This window comes from Hemibagrus wyckioides, linkage group LG28, assembly GCF_019097595.1.
Source record: "Hemibagrus wyckioides isolate EC202008001 linkage group LG28, SWU_Hwy_1.0, whole genome shotgun sequence".
NCBI classification, from domain to species: Eukaryota; Metazoa; Chordata; class Actinopteri; order Siluriformes; family Bagridae; genus Hemibagrus; species Hemibagrus wyckioides.
Window position 1 is genome coordinate 14785168 of NC_080737.1, and position 26589 is coordinate 14811756.

The window sequence follows — 26589 nt, forward strand, 5'->3', positions numbered from 1 at the left end:
ACAGTCTTGAGTTACTGGTGTGTCCATTTGTTTCTTGTACCACGGTGGCATGTCTCACAAATAATTAAGGCAATTAGGACTGTGGATCGTCAAGACAGACATATTCGACCTGAGCGAAGTACTGGAATTATATAAAGATACTTGCGTGGTGATTAATCAAACATATACATGCATTAGATTTGCCACCAAATGTTTAAATAAGAGTGGGAATCATTTCTGATTGCAGGGATCTGTTTACTGTTTGGTTGATACAGCAATCTGGACCACTGGTGTTTGCAACGTGTAAGAGATATCACATGTCTCTTGTAATTATCTATTCTTGCTGTTTACCTTGGAAAACCAATTGAATCTCTCTGAAGCATCACAACACTTTAAGCCGGGAATGCTGAGAAATGTGTCACTTTCGAAAAATAGCCTTAGCAAAATAAATTATGTGCCGGAGAAAAGATGGAAAGCGGAAACAACTGGTGCAAATCTAGATTTTAACACCCAATCACTTAGACATTTCCGGGATTCTTTGGGTAGTCAAGGGTTCTTTATTTTGTAAAGAGGGCTTTGTCTTACAATGGAGACATCTGTTAAGTTTTATGTATAATCTCAGACAAACGAACGCTTTAAACACTTAAGGGTTCTGGATTCAACCTGTTTTCCTTTCTCTGTAAATCAAATGTATTGAGTAGATGCTGGGAATCCGCTCTGTCTTTCTTTATCTCTCTCTACCTCGTCCTTCTCTGTCTTTTTACTGTTTTTTTTGTCCTCCATTATGCTAGGCAGTCTCCATGCTCAGCTGGTGCTGAGGGACGAACATAAATCTGAGGATGACTTTCGCAGAGGAAGACAGAAAGAGAGACAGACGGATAGGTAGCTTTCTTGCTGGAGATTGAGAGTGTTGGGAGACAGATAAACAGAGTGAGACAGAGAGAGAGAGAGAGAGAGAGAGGGAATTGAGCTCTCATGAGTAACACGGTACCAGAGGACCTGTGACAAAAGCAGACACAGGCATTCGTGTCACCATGAGCCGATTAGGGTCTCAGAGGAGAGGCTTAAACCTCCTCCATCGCTCTCTCCTGACGCTTTTGCTCGAACACCAGCCCTGTCCTCAAGAGTAAACCTCTCTCTCCACTCCTTCATCTTCTACTATGGGAATTTATTCTTCATCATAGCTAGTTTCATGACACAGCACACATTTATAAGCACAAATATTCATTTAAACCAGCTTACAAACTAAATCAACACTAAATGAAGAGTCACATGAATGAATGAATGTATGATCAGATAACTAACGTGAAACTGTAAAATTTCATTTGAAATTTCGTTTGAAACATGATTCATTTATATTCAATTTATACACCGATCAGGCATAACATTATGACCTCCTGCCTAATATTGTGTTGCTCCCCCCAACGTCTTCAGCAATTTGAGCAACAGTAGCTCGTCTGTTGAATCGGATCACACGGGCCAGCCTTCGCTCCTCACGTGCATCAATGACCCTGTCTCCGGTTCACCACTGTTCCTTCCTTGGACCACTTTTGATAGATACTGACCACTGCAGACCGGGAACACCTCACAAGAGCTGCAGTTTTGGAGATGCTCTGATCCAGTCGTCTAGCCATCACAATTTGGCCCTTCGTCAAACTCGCTCAAATCCATTTTTCCTGCTTCTAACACATCAACTTTGAGGAAAAAATGTTCACTTGCTGCCTAATATATCCCACCCACTAACAGGTGCCATGATAAGGAGATAATCAGTCTTATTCACGTCACCTCTCAGTGCTCATAATGTTATGCCTGATCGGTGTATATATATTTTTCAAATGAATAATTTATTGCCACATGCTGTTCTCACACAAATTTTTCTTTTCCACTTGATTCAATTTTTACATGTAAATCTTGCACACGGTTCATTTATATTCACACGAATTTTACACATGAATTCACATGTGGTTATTATTAAACACTGCGATGTTCTCGTTCCATTTCACAGTGATCACCTTGTTCTCTGCACGATATCTGTAAAAGGAACTAAATATACTGTAGTATACATTTATTTAAATGATTTTTTTGTTCTGGTTTATTTTATAAATCTTTTCCATTTTGGTTTAAACCAATCTAACATTAAATATTTCTATTTGAAATATTTCTACGCACCAAATAAATACATGAAGGATTTTTTTTAAACCTTCATGTTCTTCTCACAGCCATTAAAATTGTCATTGGTAAGAAGATGTCTGAAGCCACAAGAAAATCTTTTGCTGTTTGGAATGTGATAGAGGATAACTGCTTATTAGGATACATAATAAGTGCTGATTTCTTGGAACTGTAAATGAAAGGAATAGCCCAGATAGCTAAAATCTACTTAAATACAACAAATCTTCCCACCTTTGTCAAAAAATAATAGGCAACCTCTGCATAAATAAATTTTTTTCCCCACAGAATGATCACAGAAAAGCAGGGGTCTCTTGTAATTTCAGCTTCGAAGAGGTGCGAGGGTTGGAGATGAGCAAGAACGAAACTCATCGATCACATCTGATGAAGTGACATTGATCGACTTATTGATCCTCTCCATCTGAGCCGCTGTGGAAAGCTTTGTTCTCAGTTCAGTAATCCAGTACAGTGTGTGTGTGTGTGTGCGTGTGTGTGTGTGGAGGGACAGGATGTGCTGCCATTTACTTCACCAACCAGTTATCACTCAGTCACACATAGGAGTTGCATTTCAGAATAAATCATGTTGAGTGCAAAAGTTTGTACGCCCCTTAGGACAATAATAGAGATTAGAATAAGCTCTGTGTGTGCATTTCTAGACAGATACAGGCAGATCATTTGACTAATTTAAAGCATTTATTTCTAGATATCTAAATCTATGAACAGAATGAATAACATCAAATTGGAGTTGAAATCATTTCATAATGAGAAATACAGTAGATTGATAGATTTGGCGAAATATCAGTTTGACAGATTAAAGATATTTTCACTTTCTTTTTGCAGTAAATGTGATACGCTAATAATTTTCCTGCCTGCTTTTTGCCTTTATTTATATCTTCGGACTGATTTATCACACTTCCTTCTTCACACGAGGCCAGAGATCAATTGTAATATAGACAACTTACAGTTCCCACAAGCTACCAAAAAAAGGACAGGGGGCGCAAACTTTTGCACCAAACCCTAACTTTCCTGCAGGGTTTGGAATTAAGGGTTTCCTTTTTTTCCTGTATGCTGTTTTGTGTTTGTAAGAGTCTACGCTTAATGCTGTACTGTAGCACATGTAATGGTGGAAAGCTTACTGTGGGAATAGTTACAGTAACACGCGCGTGGATTTATGCTGATGGGATCACTAGGAACTGTTAGCGGCGGCTTTTATGCAAAACCCAGCTACTCGTAAGCTGAAACATGAACATGAAAGTGATTCGAGCTGTAAATTCATCCAAAGTCACCCAGTGTGCATAATAGAGCAAGCTTGGAGCACAAATTCCATACGAAATGACCCATTATCCCTGGAAGCAGCAAACGCATCAGTGTATTAAAATAAAATAAATAAATAAATAAATAAATAAAAAACCAATAAAATATCTTCATTTTCCTCTCCGCTCCATGGTTCATTGCTTTTTTATTGTTGTGCAAGGAGCTACAAATGAGCCTGTGTTATCCTTATTGTAATAATACTCCACTCTGTCTTATACAAGGTGAAGAATCCAAACAAGCGCTCTGGGAAAACACTGCATTAATGGAAGATGGAGGGAGTCTTTTCGTCTTCAGTTAATGCAGCATGCCTTTCGCCTTTTGTTCAAGGTCAGAGCGAAGAGAGCGGGTTAGGATATATATACAGTATATAATCACTGATTTTTTTGCTAGTAGATTTAAAGTGGTGCTTTAGAACGCTCATGGTACTTGTGAAGTTTCCAGCATGGGAAACGTCTGACTGAGTAGTTTATGCTTTCGGTTCTCTCTAAAATGACAAGGTGTGGGTTTTTTTTTTTTTGAGAGAGAGAGAAAGAGAGAGAGAGCGAGAGAGAGAGCAAGATCGAGAGAGAGAGAGAGAGCAAGATCGAGAGAGAGAGAGAGAGAGAGAGAGAGAGAGAGAGCAAGATCAAGAGAGAGAGAGAGAGAGAGAGAGAGCAAGATCGAGAGAGAGAGAGAGAGAGAAAGAGAGAGAGAGAGACAGCATTGCATTTATCATTGCTATAATGTAAGCAACATCACAAGTAAGTGAATTAATTTGTCTTGAGAACGTTGCACAACATTGAACCTAACTCGGAACCGTTCGAATTTGTGAGGTTTCATTCAGAAATACGTTACGCTAATTGTAATCGTTAGAAAATCACTGTGGTATAACACACTGCAGACCTCTAGGACCCTTTAACACAAAATAATCAACGTCATCATGAACGCCACTTGTTTCTATTAAGTTATCATTTCTGTAGGAACAGCTTAGACAAGGACTTTAATAGGGGACGCTTGTCATTAAACAGGTTAAAAATGAATTGTGTTGTAGCATCCTGTAAGCAGATCTGGTATCTAGCGTCAGCACTATGTACAGCGCCCTCCACATCTTAACCAGGGGTGCCAATAATTGTGGAGGGCGCTGTAAGTAGGTTTCTTTTCAAATAAAGGAAATACTTGATGAGCTGCATTTTCTGTCTTAACCTTAAGAAAGAGATGCTGATAAGGGAATATCTATTAATAGCTGCTTTAATGTAAGCGAAAACAGGAACGTACTACATTCAAGGCCAAAAGTGTATGGACACGTGAACATCACAGCCATATGTTATCCTTCCTCCAAAGTGGTGCCATAAAGTTGGAAGCATTTATTAATATTGAATGTTTTTGTATGCTGCAGCATTAATTTCCCTTCAGTGGAACAAAGAGGCCCCTGTGCACAAAGCAAGGACGGAGTGTAAGAACTCAAATCTCCGAATCTGCAGAGATCCCTGACCCCACTCAACACCTTTGGGATGAACTGGAACACCGTGAACATCAGGGCCTGACCTCACTAATGCTCTTGTGGTTGAATGATCACAAATCCCCCACTGCCACGCTCCAACATCTCTAGTGGAAAGCCTTCCCAGAAGAGTGGATGTTATTGTAACAGCATAGGGAGGACTGTGTGTCTCGGGAGCTACAGAAAATTATACAGCTGATCAGACAGATGGAGTGTATGAGATGTACAGTACATATGCCTTAAACAGCCCCACATTAATGCGACTAACACAGAAATCATGCGCACGTCTCGATCATCAGTCATGCAGTACTAAAAGCATCTAATATTTAGGCATGCCATTTTAACACACACTATGTTTAGTGTGCTGGTGTGAGACAGTGAGGCATGAAGTGTTTCCTGAAAAGGGAAGTTCCATTACAGCTCAGAGTATTTTTTTTCGAAGCACTTCTTATACATTTCAGCCTGTATTCGCCCATTTCTTTTTCTACTAGCTATAAATTCCTCGAGCACGCTCGGGCTATAACAGCGTCACTGAGGCGAGATTTACGCCGTGACTTCGAAATGTGATAGCTAATGGTGTGGATTTTAATAAAAGAAAAGAAGATATTATAGGCAGGGGGTGTGTCTAAACACTCAGCTGACCACAGATCACAGGTTGAGCACTTTAGCTAACACTCTGCTGCTGTTACCGTTTTTGACTGGCTTCATTTATTATGTAAATTGAAAGCATGCTTTAAAGCCCAGTAGGTCTTATTCAGCTATGGCACAGGCCTGATGTAGCACAAGCCTGGAGTGCTATTTTAATTCTGTTGGTGTCTTGAGTCTTTTAGAGTGGGAAATTTTTCCGCTGTGAAAATTTGAGGTGCTTTTAGGGTAAAGTATATCATATTCATAATAAATACAAATATATTAATCATACAAATAACTAACTAAATAAATACTTTATTTATTTATTTATTTATTTATTTATTTATTTAATGAAATAGATAAATAAATAAATACTTTATTTATTTATTTATTTATTTATTTATCCTTTTCATAAAATAAATAAATAAAGATTTTTCATCTTTTACATCACAGATATTTAATTTAATTTAATTTAATTTAATTTAATTTAATTTAATTTAATTTAATTTAATTTAATTTAATTTAATTTAATTTTATTTTATTTTATTTTAATCCCTGCACAGTGGGATCTCTCACAAGAATGAAAATGTTTATTCCGAATATTTTTGCATTTTCAAAATACAATTCTATATTCACACGCAATATTTGTTAAAAAGGCACTATATATATATCGTACAGTATTTTTGCACTGACAATATAGCGTGACATGCTTTTCATGCGGGAAGCAGCTCTCTAAAATCTCTGAACTAATTTATTAGGACACAACTGTGAGTAAAATAAAAAGAAAAAAGTATTGATTTTGTGGACAGGCAGGATGTCATGGTTCATACACTGCAAGCTGTTGGACTGGAGCGTTTCCCTGAGGGAATATGATGGGGGATGTAAGCCGAACGTCCTCTCTCCTTTGACAGAAATCATGTCTTTTATGTTAATTACATCGTTTATTCCATTCATTTATTCAATTCTTTGCATACCCCAAGCATAAGAGGTATCAGGTTTTCTTTGTATCCAACAAACCTGCACACACTCAAGGTAAAACCCTCCTGCATCTACTGAAGAGGCGGCCATGTTAAAATGCAGGGTTTTATTAGTAAGGATTATATTGTGCAAGAAGATAGATAAAATGAGAAGAACATTTGATAATCTCTGTGGCCAATTGCAAGTTTATAAAATTCACACGACTTGTTAAATAAAACTATATGAAGCTTAAGGATAAGAAAATGGGCAGAATTATTGTTTGGAAGGTTATGGTAATGGGTGGAGTAATTATTTGAGATGTTAAGATAATGGGCGGAGTTATTGCTTGAAAGGTTAAGGTTATGGGCGGAGTTATTGCTTGAAAGGTTATGGTAATGGGCGGAGTTATTGTTTGAAAGGTTAAGGTTATGGGTGGAGTTATTTGTGTGCATTGGTTCTGAGGAGATCAGGTTGGTCAAGCATCTACTAAATACAGTAAGCAGTAAAATTGTGGTTAAATTCTGAGACGTTTTTAGTACTGATTAGTATTATTCTGGAAAAAGTGTCCACTTAGGGGTAGTGGTGGTGGCCCAAGTGGTTAAGGCTCTGGGATCAAGCCCCAGCACCCCCCAAGCTCCACCTTAACCCTTCCTGCTCCAGGGGTGCTGTATTATAACTGCCCTTGTGCTCTGTCCCCAACTTCCTCAGCTGGAAAATGTGAAGAAAAGAATTCCAGTGTGCTGTAATGTCTGTGTGGTGATAATAAAGGCTTTGTGCCCTCGGTTCACTTTGAATTGTGTAAATTTCCACAACAGTATTTGTATAATGTGGCAATTGCTTTTGCCTTTCCCCCCATTTTCTCCAGAATTTAAGCTCCTGTAAATTCCTAGCTAGCTCTCAGTTACCTGGGACTAAAGGTTTGTGAAGTTCTGAGTCACATGAGTCAAGCCAACCAATAGCATCTCTTCATATTGTTGATCATGCTGCAGGAAAGTGCTATCTACCCTCTTCCACATACATAAGCTCACAGATTCCTACAGTTGGGTTGTGTTATGGCGATTAAAAGGACTGTAGGCCATCTTTCCCACCCTTTGGCATTCAGCCATATGCTTTGTTATTGCATCATTTAGAAATCTGTGTGCCCTTTTTTGGAAAGAAATGAAGATAACTGCCAAAAATGGACCTTAACTTCACCCAGTGTCGAGTTACATTTCTAGCATCTTTCAGGACTGTAGGTCTAGCATCATCTGAATTCATTATTTTTCTTACAAATATTTTACTATTCAACCATCAGGATTATGTTCACGCGTGAATGCCATTAAGAATCTATAGGCATCTGCACATGCACATGCACATGCATAATGTCCATGTTGCTCACATTCCATCATCTAATCAATCCCACCAAGCACTCATTAACTCCGGGGTTAACAACACGATTTTTCAAGCATGACCTCTGTAGACGTGCCGCCTCCCACAAGCCAGTTGACTGGATGGATGGAATTTCTCCACCTTTTATCCACTGATCTTGGATCAGTATCCTTTGCTTTGGTGCATTATAAAACAGTGACCGCAGACAACCCACCGATCCCAGATCAGAGCAAAATGGAGATGTTGTGAGCAGCAGGGGATCGCTGCCGACGCAGACTGACATATGTTCAACACTTCCGATAAATACGGAAGGATACACAGAGCTCCCAGCTGAGCGAGCGGACACCATGCTGCAGATTAACACACACTACTGGGTTCATTTGTACGTGGAACGTTTGAATATGGAGCTGATCTGGGATCAGGTTTTATGTGGTATAGTGTGTGTGTGTGTGTGTGTTGGGTGCGGGGATGAGAATGAGACATGCATACACAAGGCCACTGCACTACAGGCGATGATGTATAGTATGAAGAGAGAGAGGGTTCTTATATTGTTAGCATCCCTACGCCAAAGGCTAATGCATTTATCCTGAAATGGCATGTCATTGTGCGGTGGATCTACAACCACATCATCCACCACACACACACACACACACACAGGGTCAAGTGGCATAATAAAAAGGCATGTACCCTTGCTCTAGTCTTCATTGCTCTTGGTTACATAAGACACCTCCTTATCTCCATTCATTCTTCTGTCTTTTAATATTTCTTCATTCTCCTCAGCGTTTTTTTCCCCCTCAGTGCACTCCAGAGAGAGCAAGAGGAAAAAGGTGGGAGGAAATAAAATACATCTGCATCCTTTCCCCCCTCTATGTGCCACCTTGAAAACAACACCCTCATCTTTTAGAAGAGCGGAAGTGGTTCAGCAACATCTCTGCATTTCTTATTGTTTCTGTGCACTGCATTCCCCCTCTCTTTACATTTTGCACTTCCTTCTTATTTATCCTCCATCCCTCCTTCCATCTGCAGGATCTGACTTTGTGCAAGCACGAAACAAGAGGAATATCCATCTTACCTTTGTGGGACTGCTTCAGTTTCTTTCATTCTCTCTCTCTCTCTCGCTCTTGTTTTCTCTTTCTCTCTCTCTCTCTCTCTCTCTTTCTCTTCCTCTGTCTGTCTTCACCTGACCCACATCCTCTGGTTCTGCCGCTTTGCAATCCTCACAGCAAGGTCTGCAGTGGCTCCGTGTCAATGTCATAAAAGTGCTGCGTGTGTGTGTGTGTCGGTGTGTGTGTCTCTCTGAGACAACAGCAGCCAGAGCGAAAGCGAGCACAGCTCAAACTGAGCCCTCGACATCATTTCCTCCTGAGCATTTCCCCTCACTGTGTTTCACACATCCTCTTTTCGAATCTCATAGCTGATTTTCTGTTTCTGCTTCACAATCATGAATGCACGCAAACGCACACACACACACAGACACACACACACACACACATTGGGTAGGGGAAGTATCGGGGTCTAGTCTCAGATCAGCTTACAAATGTGTGTGTGTGTGTGTGTGGATGGGTGTTTAATAGAAATGCTCTTACCTCTGCATGTCTGCTTGCCCTGTCCTTATTCCATCCTGCTGTGTTCTGTTGTCTCCCCCTTTCTTCAATGACAGCATTTTTCTGTTATCTACTCTCTCTCTCTCTCTTTCTCTCTCTACCTCTCTCTGCTTGCTGTCCTCCCTTCTTTTCTCCTTTTCGAGTGTGATTGTCTCTAGAACAAGAAAATCCTGCCTGCCTGCTCAGAGCCTTCTCCCTGGCTTATTGTGTTCCCGTTGTTCTGACTGAGGCAGGTTGATTTGTACTCCCTCTCTCCGTCTCTCTCTCTCTCTCTCTCTCTCTCTCTCTCTCTCTCGATTCCATTCACATCACACTAAGACCAACCCCCTCCTCCTCCCGCTGCTGTGATTACATCCCCTACTGCTCTCTTCCCCCACCTCCCTGCTTCTCTCTCTCTCTCTCTCTCTCTCTCTCCCTCTCTCTCTTTCTCCCTCCCTGCTTCTCTCTCTCTCTCTCTCTCTCCCTCTCTCTCTCTCTCCCTCCCTCTCTCTCTCTCTCTCTCTCTCTCACACACACACACACACACACACACATACAAACTGTCTTCCTCCCTCTCTGTAGCTCTCTTAGAGACAGAAATTGCAACAGACACCAGTAAAAAAAAAAAGAAGGACTACCTACAGTGCCTCTATATATTCCCTCACACTCTCATTCTTTCTAGATGAATGCTCAGATGATTCATATTGATGAGAAATGAATCGATTAAGGATTCATCAGGATTCGGGATTCGGGCTGAACAGATTCAGCATTCAGTGCATTCGTCTGAATGCTAAAAAAAAATTGGCTTATTTAGTATTTAATACTTAGTGTTTAGTATTTAACATCATAATTCAGTCTAGAATTTGACACCTATCCAGATGTGAACATGTGCCTGAGTCATGAGTCACTTTCTTAACAAAGAAAATCCCAAGGAGTCAATTATTAATGATTCATCATTAAATCATAAACTCGAATGTTTTTCTTTTGGCTGAAATATTCACCGTCTTCTGTTTATCTTCATGCAGTGACACAGATTCTGATTCGGCTTCGGATATACAGTATACAACTCCATAATTCATAATTCACTGATTTGTTTAAAATGATCATTACACCTATACATTTTTTGCTTAAAAAATAAAAAAAAAATGATGTTTGCTTCACATCTTCAGGGCTGGGGGTTCGATTTCTGCCTCCACCCAGAGTTTGCATGTTCCCCCTTCGCTTCGGGGTTTCCCCAGGGTACTCTGGTTTCCTCCCCAGTCCAAAAACATGCACTGTAGGCTTTTGGGCATCTCTAAATTGTCTGTTTGATTGTGCCCTGTTATGGGTTAGTACCCTGTTTGGGGTGTCCCCTACCTCTAATTCGAAGTCTTGTGAAGAAAAAGCTTCAGGTTTTCGGGGGAAACCTGTGTAAGATAAGCAGTATAGAAAATAAATGGATGGATGGATATAATAGAAAATCTTATTCAAAAAAATTGGGGCAAAATTACTGAGAACCCTTAAGCAAACAAGACAAGGTATTTCTACATTTTTCTTAGTGTCCAGGAACATATGACATTCCTATCTATCACCGCTGGCCTAAGAAATAATGTTTAGCTCGTACAATGCCCATGACAAAACTAAAATTATGAACAATTACATTATAGAAAAAATATGTATCAGTGTTGAAATAGATAAAGGGGTAAAAAACATAAAGCAGGCTATGGGAATGGAAACAGCAAGATCTGTCTAGATGCCTTAGGAATTGATTTATAATCACATCGTGCCCCTGAATCTCAATGAAATGAAATCGTGAGGTGCTTCAAGACTCCTGGCATTAATGATTTGTGCAAATAGATTAAAAGCCTTCAGTGAGTAAGAGACCACAATACAAATGTATTGTAAAGCCTTGTTAAGCATTTCCATGCCTGGATGTGTGTTAAAAGAGGGTGAGATGTGAATGGTGTGGAAGGAGTGAAGGTGTGTGTGTGTGTGTGTTTAAATCTTATCAGCAAAATCATTATCTATTCCTTATCCGTAAAGACGAGTGTGGTGTAGTGGGTATATGGTTTATAGCGTGCATCCCTGCTCTGATTGTGTCACCATGCCAGAGCGATGGTGTCAGTCAAGCAGCAGATTGCCAGTGTGCTTATGTGTGTGTGTGTGTGTGTGTAGAATTCTGCACGCCTTTGTGAGCGCCCACCACCCCGCCTCCTTCTCAACAGCAAATTAACAGCAGTTCGCCACGGAGGATTATGTTGCATTTAATTTGTCTTTTCCAGACTCCTGCTCCAAAATGTTTCCCTCACTATCCCTCTCTCCCTCACTCCCTCTCTCTCTCTCTCTCTCTCTCTCTCTCTTTCTCTGCCATGGATTGTCCCATCAGGGAGCCCAACTGACATATTTTAGGCTGAGCTAAAATGCACCTATGATGTTGAATCATGTATTTTGTTCACAGCACACCTCAGTCTCATAGTGTATAGTAACATTTCTCATATGCAATAGATTCTCTATCCAAAATCTACAGAAACAAATGTGGGTTCGGATTCTTCTTAAAAAATAGCCTATTCGAATTTTTCTTGCAATCTCATATATTTTCATTATATCTACAAAACGAGATATAAGTAAAGCAGCATCATTTGTGGTTTAAATCAGACCCAGAAGTCTTGAATCTCAGATTTGATGGCACCTTTTCAGAGAAATTGAATAACAAATTAGGGAATAAAATATAATTATATTCTTATATATATTTCTTGAAAAGAAAAAAACATCTTGTGGTGGTGTTTGGCTAAATATGTGGTTGCAAAATCCTTTTGTCATCCATTACCATTCGGTAAAAAGAAAAGAAAGAGATGGTTGTTGACCTGTACATGTGAGGTAACGGATATGAAAAATAATCATACTTTCTTTGTGAGACTTTCCAGGAATGTGGGGTTTATAGGTTGATGTGGTTTTCAAAAAAAGTGAAATATTATTGGTTTAGAGGAGAAGCTACTCTAAGCTATCATGATCCTGAGGTGCTGCTCATGTAGTAGTAGTAGTAGTCCTGGTCTTCCTGTAGAAGAATTCACTATCAAAGCTGTCAGGTGTCAGGTTGGATTTTGTCAGAAGTTTTCAGACGTTTCATACATCATCACAGACATGTCACATTTCATCACAGATACAACGTACCTCATCACGGCCTCCTGTGTTAAGCCCTAAAGAGCGTAACCGTTAAGACTTCCAGTGAACAATAAAGAAGAATCAACCAGAACAGAGAAATGTGTGTCTGGTGACTGAACTTTAAATCGTAGTTCCTAACATATAACATTTAATAAGCTTTCTTCTGCATTGCTAATGCTGTTAAAACATGGGCACAGACATGCAACATTTGCTAGCAACTGGAACAAATCTGGGATTTTGAAGCAAGATTTTCTTGTGGTGAGAATTTTCACAGGAAAAAAAACAGACAATTTGGAGTATTCTATCTCTCGCTTGACTCAACTGACATGTTTAACCATACGATAAGCATCGATAAGCATCATGAACAGGAAACAAATGTCGATAAAGAAGTAAAAAAGGAGGCTAGCTGGCTAATCTTTCACGGTATCTGTGATCGGTCATGTACTCCATCATCAAGTCTGTGAAAATGCAGAAGAATTTGGGGTTTTCTGATGTTAAGAGGCATCCAAATGCGTGTATAATATTTCATAAAAAATGTGGTCTGATATTTTGGAGGCTTTTACTGTAAAATATTAAACCGGTAGCTGTTGATAGTTGTTTATCAAACGTGCATTAAAATAAAACAGGGAATGTGGAATACTAAACAGTATACAAAGTTTGCATACATGCTTGGTTTCGTATAAGAGTACTAGAGATGTCTGTAGATTGTTTGTAGATCTAAAATTTGAACATGAATTTGTGCCACAGTACTTCCGGTTTCTATCACAACCTCTTTGATGGAGTTATGTCTCCCTCTGCAGGTCAAAAGTCATAAAAACAAGTCGAAATTGACTCCTGTAAATATCACCACAGAACAAAGGTCTATATTAAGTTGTTGTAATTAGTAGCATTGGAATCGTTATACAGTGTAGTTTACATATTTGTTTCTTTTAATCGAGTTCTGGGAAAACGGTACAGAAAATCATGTCATATTAATAACGTTTATGCATCTACCGACATCTAGCGGATAGTGTTGGTACTGCACTTGTATTTTCAGCATTTTCTCTAACGGCTTTGTCCTGTTCAGGGTTGCAGGACCCAGACCTAGGGGTAATTTACACTATATTCACAAACGTTTTGGGACACCCCTCCAAATCATTCAATTCAGGTGTTGTTTTTCAGGGGTTGGGCTCGGCCCCTTAGTTTCAGTGAAAGGAACTTTTTGGACAATTTCGTGCTCCCAACTTTGTGGGAAGAGTTTGGGGATGACCCCCTTCCTGTTCCAACATGACTACACACCAGTGCACAAAGCAAGGTCCATAAAGACATGGATGAGTGAGTTTGGTGTGGAGGAACTTGACTGGCCTGCAGGCATTTGAGACCTCAACCTGATAGAACACCTTAGGGATGAATTAAATGGAGACTGTGAGCCAGGCCTTCTCGTCCAACATCAGAACCTGACCTCACAAATGCACTTCTAGAGGAGTGATCAAAAATTCCCATAAACACACTCCTAAACCTTGTGGAAAGCCTTCCCAGAAGAGTTGGAGCTGCTGTAGCTGCAAAGGGTGGGACAACTCCATATTACATTCATGTGCATGTAAAGGCAAATGTCCCAGAACTTTTGGCAATATAGTGTATTTTAGCCAATCTACATACTGACATGTTTTTAGACAGCTGGGGGATACCGGACACTGGACAGTGGGAGAACATGAAAAAATCCACATTGACAGTAACTCAAGCTGAGGATTGAACTGGGGCCCTGGAGCTGAGAGCTGACAGGACGGGCTATCACCAATTCCTAAAGCCATGCTGATGAGCTAGAGTCTCAACAAAAGCTGTCTTTACACTGATTTAATATAGATATTCCAGCTAAATCCTGTTGGTAATTTAATTTAATTCAATTCAACTGCTTTACCATCACTGGTATAAAGTTAGTAGCCCATTTGCTTTACTTTTGATTATATCTTCTCACAACTGAAATTTATATTCACATCCTTTTGTTTCTTCTGCATTTTTAGATGAAAATCCACTGTTTGGACATGTTATTGTATTATACTGTACACTGATCAGCCATACCATTGTGACCACCTGCCTAACATTGTGTTGGTCCCCCTTTTGCTGCCAAAACAGCCATGACCCATTGAGGCTTGGACTCCACAAGATCCCTGAAGGTGTGCTTTGGTATCTGGCACAGAGATGTTAGCAGCAGATCCTTTAAGTCCTGTAAGTTGTGAGGTGGGGCCTCCATGGATCGGACTTGTTTGGATTGAGATCTGGAGAATTTGGAGGCCAAGTCAACACCTCAAACTCATTGTGCTCATCAAACCATTCCTGAATCATTTTTGCTTTGTGGCAATGTGCATTATCCTACTGAAAGTGGCCACAGCCATTTGGTGGACACATCCATGAAAGGGTGTACATGGTCTGCAACAATGCTTAGGTAGGCGATACGTGTGAAAGTAACATCCACATGGATGGCAGGACCCAAGGTTTCCCAGAAGAATATTGCCCAAAGCATGACACTGTCCCTGCCAGCTTGCCTTCTTCCCATAGTGCCTCCCGGTGCCATGTGTTCCCCAGGTAAGCGACGCACACACACCCGGTCATCCACGTTATGTAAAAGAAAACATGATTCATCAGACCAGGCCACCTTCTTCCATTGCTCCGTGGTCCAGATCTGAAGCACAGGGTTCAAATCTTTCCCAAATTTGTCTGCAGTCCACTTGTGGCAAATTCAGTTGACCAAACATGATTTAGAAAGACACACACCAAAAACAAAGCCACGAAGATCAAGAAACTCTGTAGACCTAAATAATAAAATATTGTCAAGGCATAGATCTGGGCATGAGTATAAATCCATTTATATCTATTTAAATCTATTTATATATTAATGCCATGTTCTAGTTATTGTACTTTCTTGTGTAAGGACAACTGAACAGATTAAATAATCGTTCAGGCAAACAATCGTTCATCATGGCACCTGTTAGTGTCTGGGATATATTAGGGAGCAAGTGAACATTTTGTCCTCAAAGTTGATGTGTTAGAAGCAGGAAAAATGGACAAGCGTAAGGATTTGAGTGAGTTTGACGAAGCGCGTAATTGCGACGGCTAGACCACTGGATCAGAGCATCTCCAAAACTGCAGCTCTTGTGCCAGTATCCATCAAAAGTATCCCTGTAAGTTGCAGGACTTAAAGGATCTGCTGCTAACATCTTGGTGCCAGATACCACAGGACACATTCAGGGATCTAGTGGAGTCTGTGCCTCAATGGGTCAGGGCTGTTTTGGCAGCAAAAGGGGGAGCAACACAATATTAGGTGGTCATAATGTTATGCCTGATCAGTGTATGTGAAGACATTTATGTAGCATTTAAGAAAGTAGTCTTCAATAAAGGTAACATTTACTGTTGATCAAATTTCTAGTTTGTTATATACACCGCTGTGTAGTTTTAGTTTCATGGCTCACATTTCTGTGATATTCCTCAGTGTAGCAGTTTTTTCTGTTTAGATAAGCTTTCTAACTTCCGTGCTGCTTTTGTTTCACCAGCTGCATTTAGTTTGGGGTGAATAGTTCTGCTTTTTATATTTCTCGGTTTCAGTTCATTTTTATTTTTAATTTTGCGAGACAGTAGAATCCTTTCACATGCAGCATCAGTCTGAGAGTATTTTCATGCAGAATACAGAAAATCTACAAACTTTGAATTACTACTATTGTCAGCTTCCAAGCTCCATGAGAAAAAAATGAACTTTTTTTAAATGTTCTTAAAACACAGTAATTCCAGTTAAATACTCTGAAAAAAGTGATCTGCTGTGGATGATTGTGATTAATGATTTTCCTGAAATTAATGTATGATCCACATCAATCAATTTGCTTTTCAGCATACCTGTTGTGAATCATTTTCCTGGTTCCACAATGAACCACATCGAAGTAAAAGAAGCTGCCATATTGTGAATAAGAAGAGCCGATGTCTCAAAGTTCTGGGCTATTGATCAAGGCTCCCTTGAGTTTCCCAAAAGCATTGCAAAGTTAAGTTAATCTTAACTGGGAGAGAGAGTGTTCAATGTGATGCTCGCTCTAACATTTAACACTGGGCTTTGTTTATTTAACAATGGGCTTTTGGTAAACTTGGCCTGAAAGGTTGTGAGTTTGAATTGATCCATCCAGATGCCCTACCCCTGGTTGGAGTCTCGTCACTTGGTGGTGCTCACTGCTGCCGGGGATAGATCTGTGTGGACAGCATGTGACCAGAGGACTGCTGTGGATAGAACCACTTGGAGACTTTCACATGGTCACAGAACTGCCGTTACATCTGTCAGCTTGCGACAGCAAGGAATTAGTGTCTATAATGAACTCAGAAACTAAACTGACCTAATATTTCCTCATGAGCCCTTGGCTGTTGTCGCAGAAAGGATATTACTAACATTTACTGTCTAGTGTCACCCAAATGAGGATGAGGTTCCCTTCGGAGTCTGGTTCCTCTCAATGTTTCTTCCCCATATCATCCCAAGTTTTTCCTTTACCATTGTCCCCTCAGGCTTGGATGAAATAGGAATCAAATAGTTACTTAACTTTAAACTTTATATAGATTTATTTCTATACTTCTCTAAAGCTTCTTTTAGACAATGTTTATTGTTAAAAGTGCTATACAAATAGATTGAATTGAATTGAATCACAGTACCAAAGTTGACACTGTTGGGTCCTTGAGCAAAGATCTAAAGTCTGAATCTAGTTAAATCTACTCTGATCAGATGCAGTGTCTGGATAAAAAAAAAAATATGTAAAAGCAATGACGGACCATCAAATGGGGTCAAAATGTTGGGGTCTGGTCCTTTTAAAGAGTTGAAATCTAGCTTCCTATAGGGTTCTTTGGTTTAAATGCACCATATATATATATATATATAATAAAACATCATTGTCTTGTTTTGGTTTTTTTGTACTTTTGCACCAAGTTGCGCACGTTGCACTTTACATAGCTAAGACAAACTTCTATTCTAGCTCTGTGTGACTGTTTCATGTGTAATTACATGTTGTGTGTTGTTTATGTAGCACCAGCGTCCTGGAGACTCCTGGAGACTCATTTCACCATGTATACTGCGTCAGCTAGATGTGGTTGAAATGACAACAGAAGCTTCTTGACTTGATCAGAGAGGTTTCTCTACCAGAAAGAGCTCCATGTAGCATTGTAGGAAACAAAGGCTATCCAAAGAACCCCTGAGGAACCCCCCCCATGCATACTATCTCGTTATGTGGCCATTTTTTTTGGCCCTCCTCGTCCTCCTCCTCCTGGACCTTCATCACCGGATTCCAAATAAGAATTCCACAACACGCATCTTGGCAACTTGCGTAATCGCTGTCAGCCCCTCCTAATTGATCACAATTTGCGGCTTTACAATACGCACCCTCCTTCTGTACTCGAGCCCTTTCACCGGGCTCCTGTATAAGACTCAAAGCGGATTGCGGAGCAGCTCATTGTCCGTTTTGCGCCTTCTTTTGTTCTCCACAGGCTGTATTCACGCGCGCGGTAACTACAGTACAGCTGTATGCAAATGAAGGCCGGCACGGGGCGCACATGGCTCGCGAGGCGCCGCTGGCCAATCAGAGCGCTTCACGGCGTCGTTCCCCGTATAGCAACAAGGCACCGGCATCCTATAATGAGGCAAGGCGCGTATGGAATGTCGTGTTGTGGATAAAATATTATAAACCTGCTCCTTGGGCTTAATATAGCTTATAGAGCATAAATATATTTATAACACCTTTTAACTTATTTTTTTTGTAGCAAATAATTATTTCCAAAATAAATAAATAAAAAATGTGGGATCTTTTAGTTTGTAAACAAAACTATAGAACAAACTATACCTGCAATCACTTTATATTCTTCCCATGTGTATAGATTCCGTTTTGTTTTTGTATGTAATAAACAATTAGCAAACGTTTTCCTTCACATTCACGTCTCACGTCAGTGTCTAGATGTTTTAAAAAGAAGAAGACTCACTTTCTAACCTGTTACTGTCTTTAGTTCATGTTTCAGGCTACAACAAGCTATCCAAAAAAAAAAAAACCGAAATAGAGGCTTTAAACAAGTTCCTGAATCATTCAGAAATGATTTAGATCATTTAGAGTTGTTCTAAATGATTATATATGGAGTTGAAATAGACATTTATTTATTATTATGATGCATTAGAGGTTAAAAACGATGATGAGGATGATGATGGTGATGATGAGGAGGAGGAGGATGGTGATGATGAGCAACTCATAACGTGATGCAGAAGTATGAAAATGTTTCTATAGATGCTTAGTCACATTTTGTGAGGTAAATTGGAGACATGTTGATGTGGCTAAAAGGGGGGGAATTAAGACTGCCACATGTGGAGTCCTGAGTCATCTGATCTACTATTTGAACGTGTTTTAGAAGTAGTACAGTATTTTCGTACAACACACACAGACTTACACGTATAGCCTATGTGTGTATAAATGATAAATGAAAACAGAATGAACAATGTTGAGCCATCTGCAAGATAGCAAGCCCAGCCCAGGCATTTAACGGAAGGGATTTGTGTGTTATCAATCTGTTGTTTGCAGTGTGGTTTCCCCTGAGGCGGTCAAGAGCTACACACATTCTTTCAAAACCACTGAGCAGGACAGAAGGGAAAGCAGTTCAATAAAATAAACTTTCATTTTGTATAGATATTTGTATAGATATATTCTATATATAGAATACCTTTGAACAAGCTTTATTATTCTGTAATGTATAGCTTACTGTATGCTTTTGTTTGCTAAATGGCCTGTGTGTGTGTGTGTGTGTGTGTGTGTGCGTGTGTGTTTGACAGAACGAAAGACTTTAAAGCCATAAAGTATGCTTCATACTTGTGTAATCAAAAAAAGGCTTATAATCAGAGCATTTTGTCAGTTTTGCTCAATTATAGAAATCACATCCGTCCGCTCATTAATATTGAAAGGGTGCATTATCTTGACTCTGTGCGTGTGTGTGTGTGTGTGTGTGTGTTGCAGCCCCCAATTCAGTTTTCCAGCTTTATGCAAATCCAGGTCATAGAGGTCAGGGCGCGCGCGTGGCGTGCGGCTTCGAAGGCACACGCGCAGCCTCCCAATTCCAACAAAGGCGAATAAGTGAAAGAATGGGGAGCGGGAGTCGACACACGCGCGCGCGCACACACACACACACACTCCGCACATCACTTGCGCTCTCTTACCCGTCTTTTTGTTTCCCGTTTCCCCCCAGAGGCCAGAAAAGTAGGGGAAAAAATCCAATAACAATCAGCGTTCCCTCGAGACGACAGACTGGTTGGGGGAAACTCCGCGCGTAACGGCTGCGGGAAGGGAGAGCGCGCTTGCGGTGGATGGAGGAAGGAGGTGTTGGGGTCAACGGGCAGCAACTGATAGAAGACTGAGGGAGGACAAGGGAATCATGCGAAAACATGCGTGTTCATCCCTGTAATGCCATCTTGTCTGTATTCTAAAAGAACAGCAAAATGTTTGTGGTTTATTTTTTGGAGTCATCCCGGTTGCTGTTGTTGTTGTTTTGGAACATTTTCATTAGAGTTCCTCTGAAAATATTACACAAACTGAGATTTCCAGATTTAACAAAAATTTTGTAGTGTCATGCTTCTCATTTTGCAAACGCAAAAGCATCACAAAATCCGAAAATTACTTTAATATTTGTTTAAATACATAAATGAAATCGAGCAAACAAGCAAAAAAGAAACTAGGCTTATCAACCTGTGGTAAAAATGTGGTGATGAGCGGCATGACCCCTTTTTTTTTGCTTTAGCATTTAATCTTTATTTAAAATCAAATAAAGTTTCAAAAGAAAAAAATAAAAACTAACGTCAATGATATTTTATGATCAACAAATTAAGAGATCTGACAAATATGTTATATATATAAAATTTTATATAGACACATGTATCTTAAAGGTAAATAAATAATTTATAATACAGAAAGTAAATTTATAGTTTTAAGTAGGAATTATATATATTCAAAGGTTCAAGATTTAAAGCGTTTATATACAAGTTTCCCTGTACAATGAAATTCTTTCTTTGCTGTGGTCAGCTAATGCCAAGACAATTACAAAAACTAGGTTAAAAAAATAAAATAAACACACACACAAACACACACACACATACAATAAAAATAAAACTATGCAACAGAATTAGAGATATAGACTAAGTAAATATAGAAATATAGACTATGTATACCTGTATGTCCAAGTGTACAATATTGACTTTTGTGCAAAACAATACACAGTACATATATATATATATATATATATATATATATATATAGATAGATAGATAGATAGATAGATAGATAGATAGAGAGAGAGAGAGAGAGATAATATTATAGATTTAAGTTTATCTATATTATAAATGATAATATTACATTATTAGTCCTCAGTTGTGTCTGACAATCTTTTGCAATATATATACATATATAAATATAAATATATATATAGTTCCTTCTATTAAATTAGATGAAATAAGAGTAGATTAGTCAGATTAGGATCAGACATACCCAGGCAACATGAATAACTGAAAAGAATACTTTATGACGTTCAGTCACATTTCGTTAGATTTATGCTCATTGATTCAAGTCGCTGCCGTTTATCAAACTAAAAATCCGCCTGCTCATCGATCTCAGTCTTTATTTTTGTCGGCGCACTTGAGAAGCGTCGCAATGCACGAGCTGATCGAAGCTTCGCTAAAGGCGGGCGGAGCCGCGAGCGCGTGACCGCCTTTTTCGCCAGATTGCGGACGTGTGATGAAAATGGTTCATTTCGGCGACAATAAGATGACAGACCCTTGCCATTGTCCGGCTCAGACGTTTGGCGTTGGGGGTGTGAGATTAAATGGAGCGGTGTCTTGGTTGAGGAATTCTCCAACGTTTTTGCGCCTGGGTCATGATTTCATTCTCACTCACTTTACGCATATTTGAATGTAAATTATACATGGACGAATATTAAGCCTATTATCTGTTACATTTTTTATTGCTTATCCAGATTGCTTATTTATGCATTTTATATTAAAATAAATTACAGTTGAATTTTAGGATACAGTTCAATATCACTAAGCTTAAACTGGCCTAAGAATGACTAGAAACATTCATGTCACCATTAAAAATTGGCATTTGATATATGTCTAATATCATGTTACTAATATTCTAATTTTAAGTTATACTTGCACAAGTACTTATAAAAGTTTTTTTTTTTTTTTGGCTAGGGAGGATATTTAGAAATTCCATTTTTTTTTACTTATATTCCATCCAAATTAAACTTATTCACATGCCAGGTGTTTGTATACTTGCAAGACGAATTAATTGAGTTATAAATGAATCATATAAAAAGCAAATTAATAAATTAGTGTAACTGGTTTAAATAGCTCATATTAATTGCTAATATTCAATATTAAAATGGTCTTTTTTAGTGTTATCACACACACACACACACACAGACATTCCTCTGTTAAGATAAATGGACGCAGGGACTCGGCACGTGTACGTTGAATAGGCTCCCAGAGGGGAGCGTTGAATAAAAAAGTTGTATAATCTTGGAGTGTGGCAGTGCCTGATCTACATAATGGTGAGGGACCGTCAAGGACGGGGCAAGTGGTCGGGGGTGGGGTGGTGGCCGTATGTGTATGTGTGTGTGTGTGTGTGTGTGTGTGTATGTGTGTGGCGGGGGGGACAGAGTGTATGGCTCCGAGAAGGAGGGGTAGAAAAGGGAGGAGGGGGAGCTGACATCTGCCGCTCCTCTTCTCTGAGACCCCAGGGTGGATCATGTTGCCAGGTCCTGCTATTGACGTCTGGATTGCAGCCATCTGCGTCCTAACTGATGCACAATGCGCGCCCGGTGGCTTTAAAAAGGGCGAGACGGCGAGCATCAATTCAGAAAAGTCTCGAGGCGTTCACATTTCGGGGAATGCAGCTTGCTCCTTCATAACCCTGAGACGTTTCGAACAAACCGACACAAAACGACTTCAACTGGACGTCAACAACAGCCACCATGCCAAAGGGTTTCCTGATAAAACGATCCAAAAAGGCCGGAGCTGTATCCTACAGAGTGCGGGACGAGGATGAGTCGACACCGCAAGTTCTCCCGAGTCCAGGGCTTCACTCTTTCTGCGCTGCAACTTTTCCCTCAGTCACTGTTCAAAGGACTTTGAACCGAATTTCTTTGGGAGGCCTGCCTGAATCATTCTGCGCGCCTTCGCTCAGTCCGACGCGTCCAGATGGCGAGGGTTACGCAAACCAATATCCATCAACGCACCACAACGATCAGGGTTCTGCTGCATTATTAAGTCGGGCTGAGCTTTTCCTCGAGCCAGTTCTCGGTGGCTTTGCGGTCAACGGATCTCCGGTATCACCGAGTCTACCTGAAACGAGCACCAAAGTCGACTCTGTAACCAACACTACAAAACGACCCGCACCGCCATCGAACTCCAAAAGCAACCAAGCCAAAAAGCGCAAACCTTCTCAAGAGAGAAAAGCGATTAGTCGAGACGAAGTTACCACTTCTCCTGTTCTCGGTCTACGCATTAAGGAAGATCCTGTTGAAGACTCGAAGCAGAATGCGAGCAGACATCTAGGTGAGTTCATCTGCCAGCTGTGTAAAGAGAGATACTCGGACCCTCTCACCCTGGCGCACCACAAGTGCTCGCGTATTGTGCGCGTCGAGTACCGCTGCACCGAGTGCGACAAAACATTCAGCTGCCCGGCGAACCTGGCGTCTCATCGGCGCTGGCATAAACCCAAAGGAGAAGAAAATCAACCGAGTGTGATGAGCGGGACCAGCGCCACCACTCAGTCCGAGAACTCCGACTCGGGCTCTGAGGATGAAGCGCTGTTCAGTTGCACTCAGTGCGCCAAAAAGTTCCGGAGACAGGCTTACTTGAGGAAACACCTCGCTCTCCATGAGCGGAAAGCTGCAGGTTTACGGCAGGATCTCAACCTCGCAAGTCTGCCCGAGTCTATCGTCCTGGCAAAGGAAGAGTCTCCGGAAATTTCCCGGAAACTTCCGAGCATAACCCGAGCTACTAAAACGCCCGACGTGTTTCCGTGTCGTTTCTGCGGAGAGAACTTCTTCTCCTCACCAGGGCTGACCAGACACATCAACAAACTCCATCCAACAGAAAGCAGACAGATGATTTTACTCACACACAACATTTAAGCACAGAACCCAGCCACAATGAGTGAGCTTGTGAACTGCGCCTTAACCCAAAACTCTAAAAAAAATCAATTTATTTTATTATTACAGGATGTGAGTTGACTCATGTCAACACACGGAAGAAAAAAAAAAGTTGTAGTTTATAGACATTATGTACATCTGTGTCTTTTGGATAAAGTTGTATTTATTTATTTATATATCATTTATTTATTGGTTTATTTATTAAATGTATTTATTTGACGTTACAATTTGTAATTGTGTTTTTTTTTTCTATGCTTCATCGTGATGTATCTACATTTTCTTGGACAAATACGAATCAGGTTGACATTTTTGTTAAACAAATGAGCTACTTTTCTAAACAATAAAATTATATTCACTTATAAGTCACATTGTGTGTTAGTCAAACATTTATTTAACAAGATTTGCTACAATTCAAGTAAACAGTGTTTATTTCACAGGTCTGAATGATGTAGCCTGGATAGTGATATACATTCAATTATACTACATATGTAAATTAAGCAAGAAGATTATGGATAAAGTAGCAGGTCATCAATCTTTACTGTTTTATGTTAGCTAACAGTTCACATTTTGGTCACATATTGGAAGGTTAAGGTTTTTTTTTTATTGTTACACTAAACCGGCTATCAAGCATTCAGTGATTACCAAATTCACTTTTTCGAAGCTTCTCACATCTCTCTGTAAAACACACAGCATAGAACATCAGTTAATCCCATGACCAAAATGCACTACAACTTCCAAAACACACCTCAGCACTACAAGTGCAAAAAATAAAATGTTGGTGCATACAGGAAACTATCCAGTATCCAGTTTGTGACAACAAAAACAATCACAGGCCAAGAAGCAAAATTCCAAATGTACAAGAAAAAGAAAAAAATCGCAACTTCATGAGAATCTCTTAACGTGATGATAAGCTCTTCAACTCTTCTGTGAGGTTTAATACGAGAAGAAATCACTCCATTGTTGAAGGGACTGAAAATCAGTGTGTGACTTCATAAGGAAGGTGGAATGCTTTGTTGCCCTCTGCACATGGCTTTATGTTTTCCTACCTGTTTTGTTAACGACCAGTGTTGCATATACTAATGTTTATTCCAGCATTCAAAACATATAAAATACTGTTAATAGATATTCAATGCAATTTCGAAAGTATAACCCAAATCTACTTAACAGAAAGCAGCTCTTTATTCTTTGTTCCCTTGCAGAGCAAAAAAAGTGATGTTACTGGAAAAGAAAAACAGCTAGACTACTGAATGAAAAGAAATGGTTGTAATAACAACAATAGACTAATAATAATAATAATAATAATAATAATAACAACAATAACATAATAATAATAACATAATAATAATAATAACAATTATTATTATTATTATTATTATTATTATTATTATTATTATTATTATTATTATAGGGACTAGCTAATAATTTTCTTTATTACGAGATTTTGTGAAATTAGTGGTAAGAAAAACTAGCTTTAAAAGAAAACAAAATCCTTATTTTCAGTAATGCAGTAAAGTAGCAATGATTATTCACTATTCTTCATTATCTATTCACTATTCGCTAGTAAATAATCTTAACTTGTCTTAACTTATCTTTAAATATTTATGTAGTGAAAATGCAAATAATTGCAGCTAATGCAATTTTATATACCTTTACCGCACAAATCAATGGCACCTTGTTCCTTATTCATATTTGTAGCCTACTTAGACATATAGACATATATTTATGTTTCCATATGTGTCTGTTTATAAGCCTGATTATGTAGATTTTTGAATGTTTTGCAGCATTTATTAAACTAGCTGCTCTCTTGTTTCTTTGGGATATTATTTTTAATATTACTCCAGAAAGGCCGTGTATTGTTATCCTTAGATTTAGCTGGAAACATACACTTTATTTCCAAAAGTTTTGGGACGTCTGCCTTTACATGCACATGAATGTAATATGGAGTTGGCCCGCCCTTTGCAGCTTTAACAGCTTCAACTCTTCTGGGAAGGCTTTCCACAAGGTTTAGGAGTGTGTTTATGGGAATTTTTGATCATTCTTCTAGAAATGCATTTGTGAGGTCAGGCACTGATGTTGGACGAGAAGGCCAGGCTCACAGTCTCCACTATAATTCATCCCAAAGGTGTTCTATGGGGTTGAGGTCAGGACTATGTGCAGGCCAGTCAAGTTCCTCCACACCAAACTCGCTCATCCATGTCTTTATGGTCCTTGCTTTGTGCACTGGTGCACAGTCATGTTGGAACAGGAAGGGGGTCATCCCCAAACTGTTTCCACAAAGTTGGGAGCATGAAATCGTCCAAAATGTCTTGGTATGCTGAAGCATTAAGAGTTCCTTTCACTGGAACTAACGAGCCCAACCCCTAAAGAAAACACCTGACTTCAATGATTTGGAGGGATGTCCCAAAACGTTTGGCAATATAGTGTATGCCAGCAATTAACAACCTTTTTTGTATGTTTCCATAGCACCTGCAACTTCGTCAAATTACAAAACTCTGTAATTCAATTTATGAAGCATGATATACTATATCAAATTTCACTTAAAACCAGAACTGCCTTAAGTTAATATCCCTGGTCATATTGTTACCATATTTCTAAGTTTTATTCACTTAAAAGAAACTTGTTTCTTTTAAAACAAAAGTAGGCTACCTAGTGATTTTAATGGTTTAGTGGAATTTCATAATATGGCATATTAGTCTAGATGCACAGACAACACAGATAAATATAAACAATGCATAGAATAAATATTAATTCCAGTTGTGTTACGAGACTTTAATTTGCCAAAACCTACAGGTCCTTATA

The 26589-nt window shown here is 39.4% G+C and overlaps 2 protein-coding genes across 6 annotated transcripts in view; one reads left to right on the plus strand and one right to left on the minus strand.

The window, feature by feature from the left end:
* Window positions 1–9765, minus strand: part of zmp:0000001168 (signal-induced proliferation-associated 1-like protein 2) — a 64119-nt gene extending 54354 nt beyond the window's left edge. For 4 of the 5 annotated variants that reach the window (XR_009203939.1, XR_009203938.1, XM_058383455.1 and 1 more), the window contains exon 1: window positions 9475–9765. The gene's annotated coding sequence lies outside the window, so the exon portion shown is untranslated. Of the gene's footprint in view, window positions 1–8960; window positions 9170–9474 lie in introns of those variants that run through there. The other variant, XM_058383457.1, reaches the window with a different exon arrangement.
* Window positions 9766–22393: 12628 nt separating this feature from the next.
* LOC131348002 (insulinoma-associated protein 1-like) lies at window positions 22394–23907 on the plus strand. The gene has a single exon (XM_058382516.1). It carries the CDS (start codon window positions 22609–22611, stop codon window positions 23770–23772), a length of 1164 nt encoding a protein of 387 aa, XP_058238499.1. The 5' UTR covers window positions 22394–22608; the 3' UTR covers window positions 23773–23907.
* Window positions 23908–26589: the final 2682 nt, after the last annotated feature.

What these genes read in the sequence shown, in the direction of transcription:
- LOC131348002 (XM_058382516.1), top strand. Translation starts at nt 22,609, where the DNA reads ATGCCAAAGGGTTTCCTGATAAAACGATCCAAAAAGGCCGGAGCTGTA.